The sequence below is a fragment of the Uloborus diversus genome, chromosome 3 (genome assembly GCF_026930045.1).
Source record: "Uloborus diversus isolate 005 chromosome 3, Udiv.v.3.1, whole genome shotgun sequence".
In the NCBI taxonomy this organism is placed as follows: domain Eukaryota; kingdom Metazoa; phylum Arthropoda; class Arachnida; order Araneae; family Uloboridae; genus Uloborus; species Uloborus diversus.
In genome coordinates, this window is record NC_072733.1 from 144,494,111 (window position 1) to 144,507,434 (window position 13,324).

At 32.2% G+C, this 13,324-nt stretch overlaps 1 protein-coding gene across 1 annotated transcript in view; it reads right to left on the reverse strand.

Annotated features, from left to right (window-relative positions):
• LOC129218979 (USP6 N-terminal-like protein) overlaps positions 1-13,324 on the reverse strand; it is a 181,994-nt gene that overhangs the window by 17,810 nt on the left and 150,860 nt on the right. The window contains exon 10 of the mRNA XM_054853298.1: positions 12,572-12,626. Coding sequence (XP_054709273.1) covers positions 12,572-12,626 — 55 coding nt within the window. The remainder of the gene's footprint in view (positions 1-12,571; positions 12,627-13,324) is intronic.

The following is a 13,324-nucleotide window of genomic DNA, read 5'->3' on the forward strand; positions in this document are numbered from 1 at the left end:
GAACGTCAATTTAAAAAAATGTTCTAGATGAATTCCAAATGATTTCCGGGAATAGCCACCAACCCTTTCCTGAACATCTCAAGATACAAGTATATTGCTTAAAATTGGGTTTTTGAAACATAGATAACAAAAGAATTTCCAGGACAGCTCCTAAATTCTGACTATTCTTCTAACATCATTGAAGATGTCCAGAAATGTGTTCTAGAACTTCATTCCCAAAAAGTTTCTGAAGGCACATCTGAACCTTCATTTCTTTAAGACCACAAATCACCAAAGACAGCCTAAAATTGAATTTTTTAAACAAATTTGCAAGGGGAAAAGACTTTGATGTCACAAAAGATAAGCTAAAGTTGATTTCATTTTTGAAAAATAATTGGGGGAGTAAGTCGCTACCCCTCTTCCCTTCATTTCACTAAAATTGCCTAAAAATGTGAATTTTGATATGAAACTGAAAATTTCTCTTTAGGTGAACTCTGCAACTGGTTCTCCGACCATCTCTAACACTTTCAAAGATTGACTAAAACTGCCTTTCTAAAACCTCAATTTGGAAGATTTTCCGGGCGATATCACTTGATTCGCCCACCTAAGTCACTCTTCTGATTCAAAGTGGGTCTAAAACTTTTAAGGACTTATAGCTTTTGATATCTATCTTTTAACATGAGGAGGCAGCTGAAAACTGCCATCTTGTTGAACCCTGGTTTGCCCCTCCTTAGCAGGAATACTGGCTGTGACCATGCTACTATGCGCTTATTTCAATAAAATAAATAAAAATAAAAAGTTGTGGGTGTAAGGGGGGAGGGGGGGGATGAGCACTAACAAAACCATTTGAACCAATATTGTTGGATTGTAGGCCCACCTTGTCTTCAAAACTTCGCAATGTGGCCCTTGAGTAAAAAAGGTTGGAGACCCCTGAAATATATATAGAGAATTGCAGAAAAAATAGACTGAAGGATAAAAAAAATTGAAATTAGTTGATCACAAAATAAAATATGAAAGCAAAAATTGAAAAAATAAGAAGAAATGCGCAGACAAAAAACATAAAGGGGGGGGGATGCCAGTTTACATAAAAATAATAGAAAAACAAAACCAATTATAAAAATGGAATCCACCCAGAAGAAAATATGGAATTGCATTAAGGTCTTTAACTAAATTAGACTGGTTCCTCGGGATGTGGAAAGATTCTTCAAAATCAAGATCAGACTAATTGGGGCATTTTTGGATAATTTGATAAGAGTTGAAATTAAAAGAGTGGTTTGAATCCTAAAAGTGTTGAGCAATACTTGATTTATTTAGCTGTTTTTTTTCCCCGTAGCTTTGATGTTCTTTTAAGCGAAATTTCAATGAAAGACGGGTCTGTCTGATGTATCCAAATCTGCTATTGCAATCAATTTTATAAATCCCACAACAATTAAGAAGATGAATGGAATCTTTAAGAGAAGAGAACAAAAGCTTATTAATGGGAGAAAATACCACTTAGAATTGGAATCGCTTCAGAATTTTAGCAACCTGAAAACTTATACCAAGAAAGAAAGACAAAACAACCAAATTCTTAGTGTTGAAAGATCTATTAAGAACAATTATTTTGAGATTTTTTGCAAAGTTTTTTTAAAAATGGAATCAATTAAGGTGGGTTATATTCTGACAAGTTGTTATGTTTAAGGACTGTTATGAGTATGCGATGATTTCCCCTTAACCCAAAAGTCAAGCACTGCTAGTAAAATCAACAACACTGAAACTGACTTACACTACTGTCATTCTTAACAGAACAGCAATTTTAGTGGGCAGACAGTTTTTGTACACCCCTAGAGTGCCATTTATTCATTTATTTGTTATTATATATCAATCATGTTTAAGTACCTTTACTTAGAAATCAAAAACGACCTCCTTAAAGCTATCATTCCAATTTAATACCCATGTAAAAAACTTTCACAGATTAAACTATTCATTCAAAATGTCACAATGCCTGCAAATGCTGAAATGCGAAATTTTGAGTAGATTAAAGATAACAATAGCACATAATACACTATCATAGAATGAAAGACGATCTATGGACAATTTGGAACTATTTATTGCTACAGTAAGAAAAACAAAATAAAAGCATAAAAATGTAGCAAACACATGTCTCGGGATTTCAAGGAACCCCTTTACGGAGATGTGTGAGCTTATGAGTGCAAAATCAACTCATCAAAGGATGGAGTTGAAACAAGAGAAAGTTTAAATAGTAAAAACAGTCATTTGAGAAACCAACAAAGACAAAAGGAAATCTCCATTCAAGATCACATAACTCTCATCAAAAAAAAAAAAAGCAATTAAAAAACAATTAAAAAAAAAAAACAATCCTTCAAGAAATAAATTTTGCATGTTGGAAAAAAAATGAGTCACAGATCATTGCAACATTTAGAAAAAAGCAGAAGACACAAAAAAAATAAAAAAAAAAAAACAGATCAAAAACGTAAACAACTATCAATTGTTTAGAAAATAACAAACATATATTCGGAATATTAAAAGATAAAAATAGGAATAATAAATGTAAATACAGATAAACAAAACTAAGAATGTCAGAAGAATGGCAGTTACACCACTGCAATTTGTTGCAAATTGTGCAATGTTGTTTTTCTTACTGTTAGTTTCTTAGAAAATATATTAAGGTGGCGCTGGAGAGAGATCTAATTTGAAAGTTGCCCATCGCTTCACCGAGGCCTTCGAGATAGGAAGGCCATCCAACTAGCAAATGACGTCATCGTTTGTCGATCCACAATGATATTGGGAAGTGAGCACTTCGATTAATATTTTGGTTAAATAAAACTATTTGGTTTATTTATTATTGACTTCTGTTATTTTAGTAGCATTACAAGTTCTACTTTTTCATTTGAAAACATAAAAAGGAACCGATAATCATACATTAAAAAATACACTGAGCTTAATTCATAGTATTCGACATAAAAACATTTATAAGTATTACAAAGTATTCAAATAACTAAACACGATTTTATTTTACAATCATGTTAAAACAAAGTGATAAATAAACACAGTTTTATTTTTCATTGGAAATTGTTTTTTTAACTAATCGCATTTTAACTACTCGTATATTGTATTGAAACATTAAGTCTTAAGAAGTATTCAAATAAATAAATGAACTTTCATTTTACAATTACATCAAAACAAAAAATAATATTACTATTGTATTTGAATAAGAATTAAATGATATTTTAAAAAATAAATAAACATTTTTACTTAAGAAAACGGGAAACATGACTGCAATATGTTTCAAAGACATAACATCAAATTAAAGTACATAATACCATATTATTAATGTTAACTTAGCTGAGCAAATTTATGCTTTTCAAAAGACGTGAATGCTTGGGTGCCATCCCCCAAAGTAGACGGTGCCCTACCCCCTTCAATTATGAAAACTTCAAAAAAAAAAAAAAAAAACCCAAAACATCTCCATCTTCCTTAATATTTCAAGGGCACAGTTATTTATAACTATAGCCGTTGAAAAGCTATCATTACTATAAGACTATGATTCCGACCCCCCCCCCCCTCGGTGGGCACTCTCGAAAAATTACACAGGAATTCAACTTGAAAAACGTTAATTAAAGAATGTATAATACAACATCATGAACACTGTATGTTGTACATCCAAAAAATGTATTCAATATCCGAACAGCCTTTTTTTTTTTTGGAATTCGGCTACTTTTCCATTTTCAGCTTTTTCTGCTGCTAATGATTCTTGTGTGTGGGGGGGGGGGGCTTTAATAGTTCATCATTTTAGGCTTTTGAAAAGTTATTTTAAAAAGCATTAATTGATGACAAAGTAACCTTTTTCAAAAAACTTTTCATAGAATGACCATTTTAGCAACTTTCTTTAATACTTAAAACCTCATATATGTTGAATTTAGATCAACATTTTGCCGAGTATGCTCTTTTAGGAAATCAATGTGACAGTTTTGTGACAGGGGGAAGGGAGGGGATAACAAGAAGTGTGACATCACGCGTTGTTTATAACAATATGCTCATGTTGAACAGCGTTACATGTAACAAGGAGGAGGGGGGGGGGGAATTTGTTCAAAAGTTTGCATAATACTTTATAGACAACCCCTTAATTCAATTTATGTTACAGTTTCAGAGTTCCTGAAAGCTTATTAATAGAAAACCAAAGGAGTTCAAAAAATATGCAGTTCAAGATATTTTGCCCTTTTTAAGCATAAACAAACAAGCACAGAGCATTTGGCAAAAACACGTTGTGTATCCACTGCTCAAAACTAATCTTTCGCAAGCCCAGAAATTATGAATACCGTTAACTTAACCACAATGTGTGCATAAATATCATAAAACTTAAAGACAACAGTGAACCGTATATATTTTTTTAATTTACGCACAGAACCAGCTTGTTTAAATAACATTGCAGGGGCGTAGTTGGGGGGAAATGTTTGAGTATCGGACCCACAACCTCCGGCGTTCAAATCTAATCTTCTATCTCAGAACTACGGAAGCCCATCAAGGAATGTTTTTTGATCAAAATAACACATGCTAGCGTATGAAACAATTTAATCGAAACCGAAAATATAAGATTAGTTCAGTTAAAACCCTGTTTCAATAAACTTGCTTACATATTAACTGAATATCAACACCAAGTTACGTTGCTTCTGATAGCAACAAGTATATCTGCAGAAAATTTTGACACATGTATATCCTCAGCTTGGAAAATCCATTTCGAATAAATGCGTGTACAAAGTTGAAAAAATAAAGAAATAAAAAGTTGCAAGTTAACCGTTTCAAATATTAAAGCAGTATACTAAAATTACAAATTACAGACAAAGATATCAGAAAGGAAACTGACAATTGTTCGTGTAATGGAGGAAAACTTAAGTAATCTTAACTGCATAAAATGTAAATTTGTTTATCTGAGAAAAGTACTTACCTCCAAACTTTAAAATTTATTCCATGAGACGCCCAGCTTTTTTCTTCACATGCAGGTTGTTCGGAAGCAGAAATCGCTGACTCAAATTCACTCAGCAGACACTTATATTATATATATATATTAATTGAATCTACATTCCGGTACGTGGAAAGGATGAGATAAATCCAACAGTATTGTATTCAAAAATGTGCAGCCGAAGTTAATATTTCCTATTTCATCTATTTCAACCAGACCAAGAAGCACTATTGTTTAACTGGTAGACTGCACTGCTTTCCAAGTTTCGCGCCAAGTTCAAAGATCGACTACTGGTGGGGTAACGAAGCGGGGGGGAGGGGAGTTGTCTGGCTTGTTATCACGTGGGTCTCGGCTTCACTTGAGCTCATTTTTCAGCATGGTGAGAAGGTTTGTGCTAAGCTCACATGATTGACAGATGAGTATCCAATCAGAGAAGGAATTGTTACTGTATCCAGGACCCCTCACATGTTATTTATTAGCTGCCGTCCCAACACTGGACAACCTTCAGGCGTTGAGGTTTCCCCTTGTTGCTTTGCCTTGTTTACTATTTACTATGCACGCATTCATCCCAGGGTCTTCATTTATCCCCTGATTGAAAGACAGGAGACTTCCAGACGGGTTGAGTTTGGCAAGACAGAACTTCCATAACTGCTAGAAATTTCGACTTGAAACAAAAGGAAATTTAAGTTTTGTAATGATTTTTTTTTTACTTTTTTTCTACCATTTTTGAACGATGGGAAAAGGCATTTTAAATGGAAGATTTTTTGCTAAAAGACATTTTGAGAAAGTTAGCATATTTTGTTGAAATTGGAAAACCGTATTAAAAATACATACACATGCATTCTTTTAAAGTAACACACGCATAAATAACACATTTTTTTATTTGCTTTATTCTTACATTCTATGCAATCTAGAGCCCTGTAAGGTATTGGAGTATTGTAGGTTGGAAAGGGAAAGGTTATGGAAGGGGGCTTAGCTTTAAGGCCCCATCTCCATCCCCCTTTTCTTTCAGTTTTTAAATTTTCATGGCCATAATTTTTAGTTGGACAGGAAAGGAGTAGTATAATACTCATTAAAATTCTTCTGAAGGTTAAGAGAGGTGCAACATTCTAAAGCATGCGCATTTGGAGTAAGGTGAGAGTCTCATATATGCTTTCCCTCTATAATATTTAAACCATCATGAAAAATGTCTTTTTTTCTAAGGGGTTTGTTTTACAATTCTTTCATTTATTAATTTTTCAGTGTAAAACCCGAGTATTGGACTCACTCCTATGAGCCCCATGTTCAAAAAATATGTTTTAAGCAAATCTTGAAAATATCGCACAGTGCATACAAGTCACCATCGCAGATCAATCGTTGAGAAACTTCTCTCATTATTTATCATTATTTCTCTCATTATTCAAGTTACATTGAAATAATAAAGATTAAAAATGAAATTACATTTTCATGCAATACAACATTACTGCAATATTATATCCATAGCTCATGGATTGCCTTCACTGTTACTGTCATGGACCGTCTCCTAACACTTCTTGATATAGTGGTAAAAGATGGGGACAGTGCATCCTTTTATTGAAGATCTGTTTTGCAGCTTGAATTCAACATGTCGTGTTTCCAAGCCCTATTTAAAACATATTTTACAACGATAAAAATGTTTTGTACATGGGGCTTATAAGAGTCCAAAATCCTGGTTTTACCTTGAAAAATGAAAAAATTGTAAAACAAACCATAGGATATAAAAATATAGCGTTTGATACATTTTTTAATATATTAGGCTTAGGGGAACACCATTCTTTCTGATTCTTATGTAAAACAATCCTCCCTCTGATCCTTTTTCGCTCCCTCCTGCTCATAGTTCGTGCACAAATGTGTAGCATATGCAGCAATGGATCAAATACCCCACCCAAACCTGGTGACAAGAGAAACGAACCACGGCCTTGCATAGCTACAATCTATTTTCTTACTTAAGTTTATCAAATCAATGTAAAAACAATTGGAAACCATATTTTTCTTTTTGAATTCCTCAACTACATAAACTAGTCTTCAAGAACAATAAAAAACTTTTTTTCTGCATAGTAAACTGCAGACTACAGTGAACCATGGAGAAACAAAACTTAGTGTAAAATAAGGGCAGGGGTTTTTGACAACTCTCTTCTGTCACACCCATCGCTAAATTGTTACCTGGTGACAAAAAACTGCTAGTTGATAGCGCTTTATCATCAGTTAGCCTATCTGACGAGGATGAAGACACAATGGAGCTGATATGTGTTATGTTACATCAAAAATAAGGGGAAAGCTAATACTCAATTGCAAAAAATATTTTTGATCAAATGAATCAGTAAATAAAAAGTTGAAAATAAATGAAAGATACTGAAAAAAAAAACGAATATTTAAATAAATTAATGCATGAAGACAAATAAAGAAGTGAGTAAAAGAGTGAATGAATAAGAAAATAAGTGACTGAATGAACAAAGAAATGAACATGTAAGAGATTTAATAGATGATTGAATAATTTAATGAAATTAACTATTTCAGTTTGTCCCATCCGATTTGCCTAGTATGTAATTGTCTAATTGTACAAAATATTAAAAATACAAGTAAGCTTAATATTAAATAAATACTGCGCCGAATATTTAAGGTCTCAAGAAATGTTTCAAATGTTAATTATAAGAACTTTATCTTTTGATAATACCAAAAATAATTTTCGACTTACAACAAAATATTGCAATAAGAGTATCAATTTTTTGAAAATTGTTTGTATTATATTCTGTGATTTTCAGATGTAATTTTTTTCTTGACTGGAATAAACTACACTGGTTACTAGGTGACGCTAAAAGCAGAGTAAATATTTTACCATTTCACTTTGCTTCGCTACTTCAATTTGCTCCACATTCCCCAACTATATGTTAACCTGTTTTAAATATTAATAATATGATGTCATAATATAGGTAATTTTATGAGCCTTGTCCCATAGTACCCAATGCTTTATCGCTCTGTACTCCCACGCGGGGCACCTCAGTTTCCTAATTGCGGTCTGCCATTCAACGTTATTTGCTTTCCTTTTTGTTAAAATAACTTCACTTTCCCAAGACGTTCTTTTCTTGAGTAAGCAAGGGTACAAATCCCCTGACCAATTCTGAACACCATTGCCTGTTGCCCTCTGACATGGGGGTCCCAAACTTTAACGATTCGCGCCACCCTTTGAAGAATCATAATTTGCTCATGGCATCCTAGTCTAGTTTTATAATTATTGGTGCCGTGGACACTTCATGCATCTCTCATCTCTTTCTGCAGCACTAAGTTCAGAAAACCCTGATCCAATGTATTATAATTATTATTTTATCACTTTAAGTTTGATTATTTAGCAATTATTTGTGAGCAAACTAAAAAACAGAAGAACGTGTGTTTGGGCCCTGCCCGGACGATCTGCATCATAAAATTAGACAAATATTTCAAATTACATGAATACTTAAAAACAATAAATAACGCAAGTGAGGTAACAAAACAAATGTGATGGAAACACTCCTTGCTGAAACAAAAATTTGATGCAAGATGCAACATGTAGCTAAATTCTTAGTTTGCATGCTATTTTTTTTTTTTTTTAAAGCTTTGGCCCCGGTCAGAAAACGAAAGCATAATGTAAGCGAAAATATAAGTATCAGATTTAAGATTTCAGACTACAATGGAGTAGTTTTTGTTCATAAAAAAATAAAAGGTATACTGAAATGTAGATTCTTCTAATGAGCTTTTGACCCTTTCTACAATTAAAAAAATTTCTACAACAAATTGCAATTACTTTTCATTTAGTTAAACTATGAATATTTATTAGAATACAAAGTAAAACATTAAAATTACTAACAGCTTGATGTGTAAAATATTTTTTTTTCTTCTTTCGGAAAAAAAACAAATAGCCAGTCACATTTTTACTACATTCGAAAAGCTAAATGGTTGAAATAATTTTGTATTTCAACCGTTCAGTTAAATGATGAAAACGTACTGCCATCTAAGCCATAATGGTTCAAGCAACCTGTAATAAATTGTAGAAATTTTCAAAAATAAAAATCTTCAATTTCTTATCTTATAGATTATTTGCGTGGATTATTTTTCTGTCAGATTATTTTTCGGTGCATTTTCTGTCTAGTATGCGAGATCTTTCTTATTTCTTGAAAAAACTCCCCTCTCATTTTAAAGCTTATCGGGCCGGTTAGTGACAAAAAATAGACTTACAGTCTAAAAATCAATTTTTTGGAAATGCCCCTTGCTGTTACAAAACTTTGATGCAGCCTGTAGTTCTTATGCAGAATTTTTTTAAAGTAAAATTTTAATACAGTTTTCCAATTTTTTGCTTCGCTTTCGGCAAAATTTTTTTTTAATTAACCTGTTTTATTTAATTCCTTTTGAAAAATAAAGCTTAAAAGCACTGGACTTAGTTGTTTGGTTTTATTAATAAGTTTTTCGGTAGAGTGCTCGGCTATAAACTAGCTGAACTTCGGACCAGCCCGGGCTGTCCGACATTATAGCTAATTTAGATTAATCTTACGCATTACATGTACTCATAACATACAACAGATAACACACGCAAGGCAATAAAATAAACGCAACAGGAATGCTACTTGGTGTTTTGACTCCTTTATGCAGACTACAGTTATTATTCAGATAAGTTTACTATTAATTGAAGGGTGTTCTTTCTTTCTTTCTTTTTTTTTAAACTTTGACTCCGTTCAGATAACTAAGCATTATGCAAGAAGAAAAAAATATTAGATTTAAGAATTCAGATCTAAAGGGAATCTTTTTTGTGCAGAAATTCTTTTTATTGTATGCTAAAATGTAGATTTTTCTCATAGCAGTGTTCGACCTTTTGTATAAATGAAAAAAATACTACCCCCAATTGAAAGTACAAGTTTCACCCAGTAAACCTTTAACTATTTATTTAAATACGATGTAAAACATTAAAATTATCATCAACTTCATTAGTAAGAAATCATTTTCTACTCCTCTGCTTTCGGGGGGGGGGGGGGGGGGGGGCGAATGCATTTTGTCTATGTTCGAGAAATTACACTTAAAAATTGGACTCAGTTCAACCGGTTTTGGTTTTAATTTTAAATGTTCGATTAAAAGAAAAACATGTGCTGGCATTAAAGCTGTAAAGGGTAAAGCAGTCTGCTATGCGAAATTGTATCATTTTTCAAAAAATAATTAAACTTATTTTCAATCTAACTTATTATTTCTCTAAAATGTTTGTTTCAATTGTTATGCGAGATCTTCCTCATTCCTTAATCAAACTCCATGTTTTATGAATAATTTTAAAGCGTATCATGCTGGCTAATGACAAAACATAGACGCATGATTTATTTTTTTTTTGGCAAAAAGCTTTATTTGCTGTTTTTTTTTACATATTGCTTCAATGAATAGCATTTGAAAACGAAGGCGCAACTGCTGGGTTGGTTGGAGTGTCGTGCTGTTAATCAGAATAGTGCCAATTCAAATCAGTGCTAATAAATAGTTCTTTTTTCCTGTCAGATGCTCACATAAGCAGGACTTTATTTGCCACAACCCATTTTTTCACATGCACAATTACTGCTTTTTCTCGAAGCACTTGGTCACACTTCCAATGATATTTATGTTTGCATTGAAAATACGTAGTCAAAAGGTGAGTGATGATCACATTAGCACAACGTCGTATTTACCCAGGTTTTGTTGCTGATGTCTTCAAATTACATGCCTTCTTTTGTGCATTTACTTTTTTCTGTTTACTTTAATCTGTTAACTTTTTTCTATTCTTTTTTATAAGGTTCTTCCTCTGAAATGTTTAAAGAGCGAAATGCCATATGAAAGGATTCAAAGCACAGTGCAGAGTTCCGCGCGTGTCGACTAGTCCTAATTTAAGTAAGATCAAATAAAAGGTATCCTTGAAAAGCCCTAACTTTCAAGAATGACGCATAGTTTTCAATTTGAGCAAATGTGTGATCTTGAGTATTTATGAAGTGATTAAACAGAAAGCACCTCTTACTTTGTCAACTCACAAACTTAACCACTATTTAATATTTAATTTTAACGGAAAATGAAAAATTGAAAAGCGCGCATCATTTGAACTGCTGTGAAGAATCTTATGCAGAAAAAATTATCTCAAAATATTGATGTGCAAATTAGGAATCGGGAGGAAATTTACCCATAGACTAAACATTGACTTCGTAATTTTGGAGGCTCTCTTCAGCGTCACCTTATTATCTTATTTATTGTTAGCATGATGAAACTAATTAGCAATATAAAAATAATTAAAACTGAAATTGATAGCTCATCCATACAAAGGCTCATTTTATTTAAGTAATTAGTAAATATTTCTAACAAATCCAATCACAGGGGTAGAAGTGATTGACTTGTCACATATAGGATATTTTCCACAAAAAATATAAGAAAAATATAGGACACATTATACGAATAATTTTGCTATAAAAAATAAATAATACATATGATATATTATTTAGTTATTTTTATCAATGATTTTGTTTTAAAAAAACCTCAAACAAAATTATAACTTACATCTGAAATGACTTTCCTGTAGTTGAAAAAATAATTTTTGAAAAAACTGTACTTTATAAACTAAATAACTAAACAAAATTTGAACAAAGATGATTTTATTATTTCTTCCTCACTCATGACCCAAGTACTAATTCCACTGTTCTTTGATTTTATATCTAAACTGAACCCTTTACCACTTGTATTAAGAACAAACAGAACTTGAGAAGGATCCTTCTAAGGTTTTACAGAGTTTTCTTTATGCTTGAATGTTTCAGCATGCTGCCTCAATTGTGAAAATCCACTATTTCTTATAGGCACTGAACAGTTGCAAAAATGGCAAAAAGCGGTAAAATCATCTTTTCCTTTAGTGCACCATGCACCAAAATTTGTACTATTAATGTCCTCCTGATCCAACCATTCAACACAAAATTTTGTTAAGGGATGTGATTTCGCCATTATAATTCCACTTATTACAACAAACTACATTTTAACATCATAAGGAACTAACATTCCACGATCACAAAATTCTACAAAAAGAAAAGATTGCAAAAAGAATATTAGAACATTCCAATCAGAAAATGCACGGAACACAAAAATATACCAATGAAAACGAAAACCATGATGGAAAACAAAACAAACGGCTGTTGCCAAACGCAAAATTATAAAACCAACTTCAGACTTAGTTCTCAAAACTCCACCCACTATAGTGACATCACATTGCTGTAGCCAATTAGCAAAAATGCCTGTTGTAGGATTTAGTTTTGTTTTTTAATTTGAAATTCCTTTGCGGACGTACTTTCAATGTCAAGACGTACTTTCAAAATTCAATGTCAGAAAGTTTATTTACTGTTCTTTTTAAAAGATATATAGGGTAAAAAATGGGAATATAGGAAATATAGGACATTTTTGAAAAATATAGGACATTGATGATTTTTTTGAAAATATAGGAAATATAGGATATATAGGACTATTTCGACTCCTGCAATCACTTTTTTAGATCTATAATTTTAGAAACGAAAAATAAATATTTTCAACAAATATATAAGATTTGCATTTTTTTGAAGTTTTCATCAAACATATTTCAAATTTTCATTTTAAAAGTTGAACACATACCATGCATGGCATGTTTATCATCACTCATAAGCCTGGATAATGCCCAAAATGATTCCTAGGGGGAAAAAAAGATATTAAAGATATGCTACAGAAAATATTTAAATACAATGAATTTCTAATACATTAAGAGTAAACATTAATATTATTACACAAGACCTTTATTATAACATGCTCATTTAAGACAACAAAATAGTGTGACGGATCCCAAAATGTGATGCAACTAAAGTCACAGAGCTACAAAACAGAGTTCCCAACATTGCTGTTTATGAAACTACAGCTCTTGAAGCAGTTTGTAATAACGACACCTGTGGCCCCATCTTTCATCTCTTTCACAATGCTTTTCAGCTTGCTATTGTTGTAAAAGCATGATTAATTATATCACCTGGAAAAAAGGCTATTTTTTCAATTCTTGTTAACAGTTTAGGTCACTCAAAAGGTAGCCAATGAAAACTATTGGGAAGGAATTTTCCCCCTCATAAAAGCAATGTGTAAAGAGAAGAAGAAACTCCCCCTCCCCTTTGGCTGCATTTTCATGCATGAAATTAAGGCGAAAATATTGTAAAAATTTCGACTTGAAAGGTGTTCATTCAGGACATAAAGAAAAATTTGCATTGAAATGTACGGAATTATTTTGGGACCGAATGAAAACTTTGATACAAAAGAATATTTGTTTTAAGTGATTGCAAGTTGACTGTATGAAGATTAACTTTACATAAATGTGCTGAACTTGAACCAAAATTATAATTTCAAGGA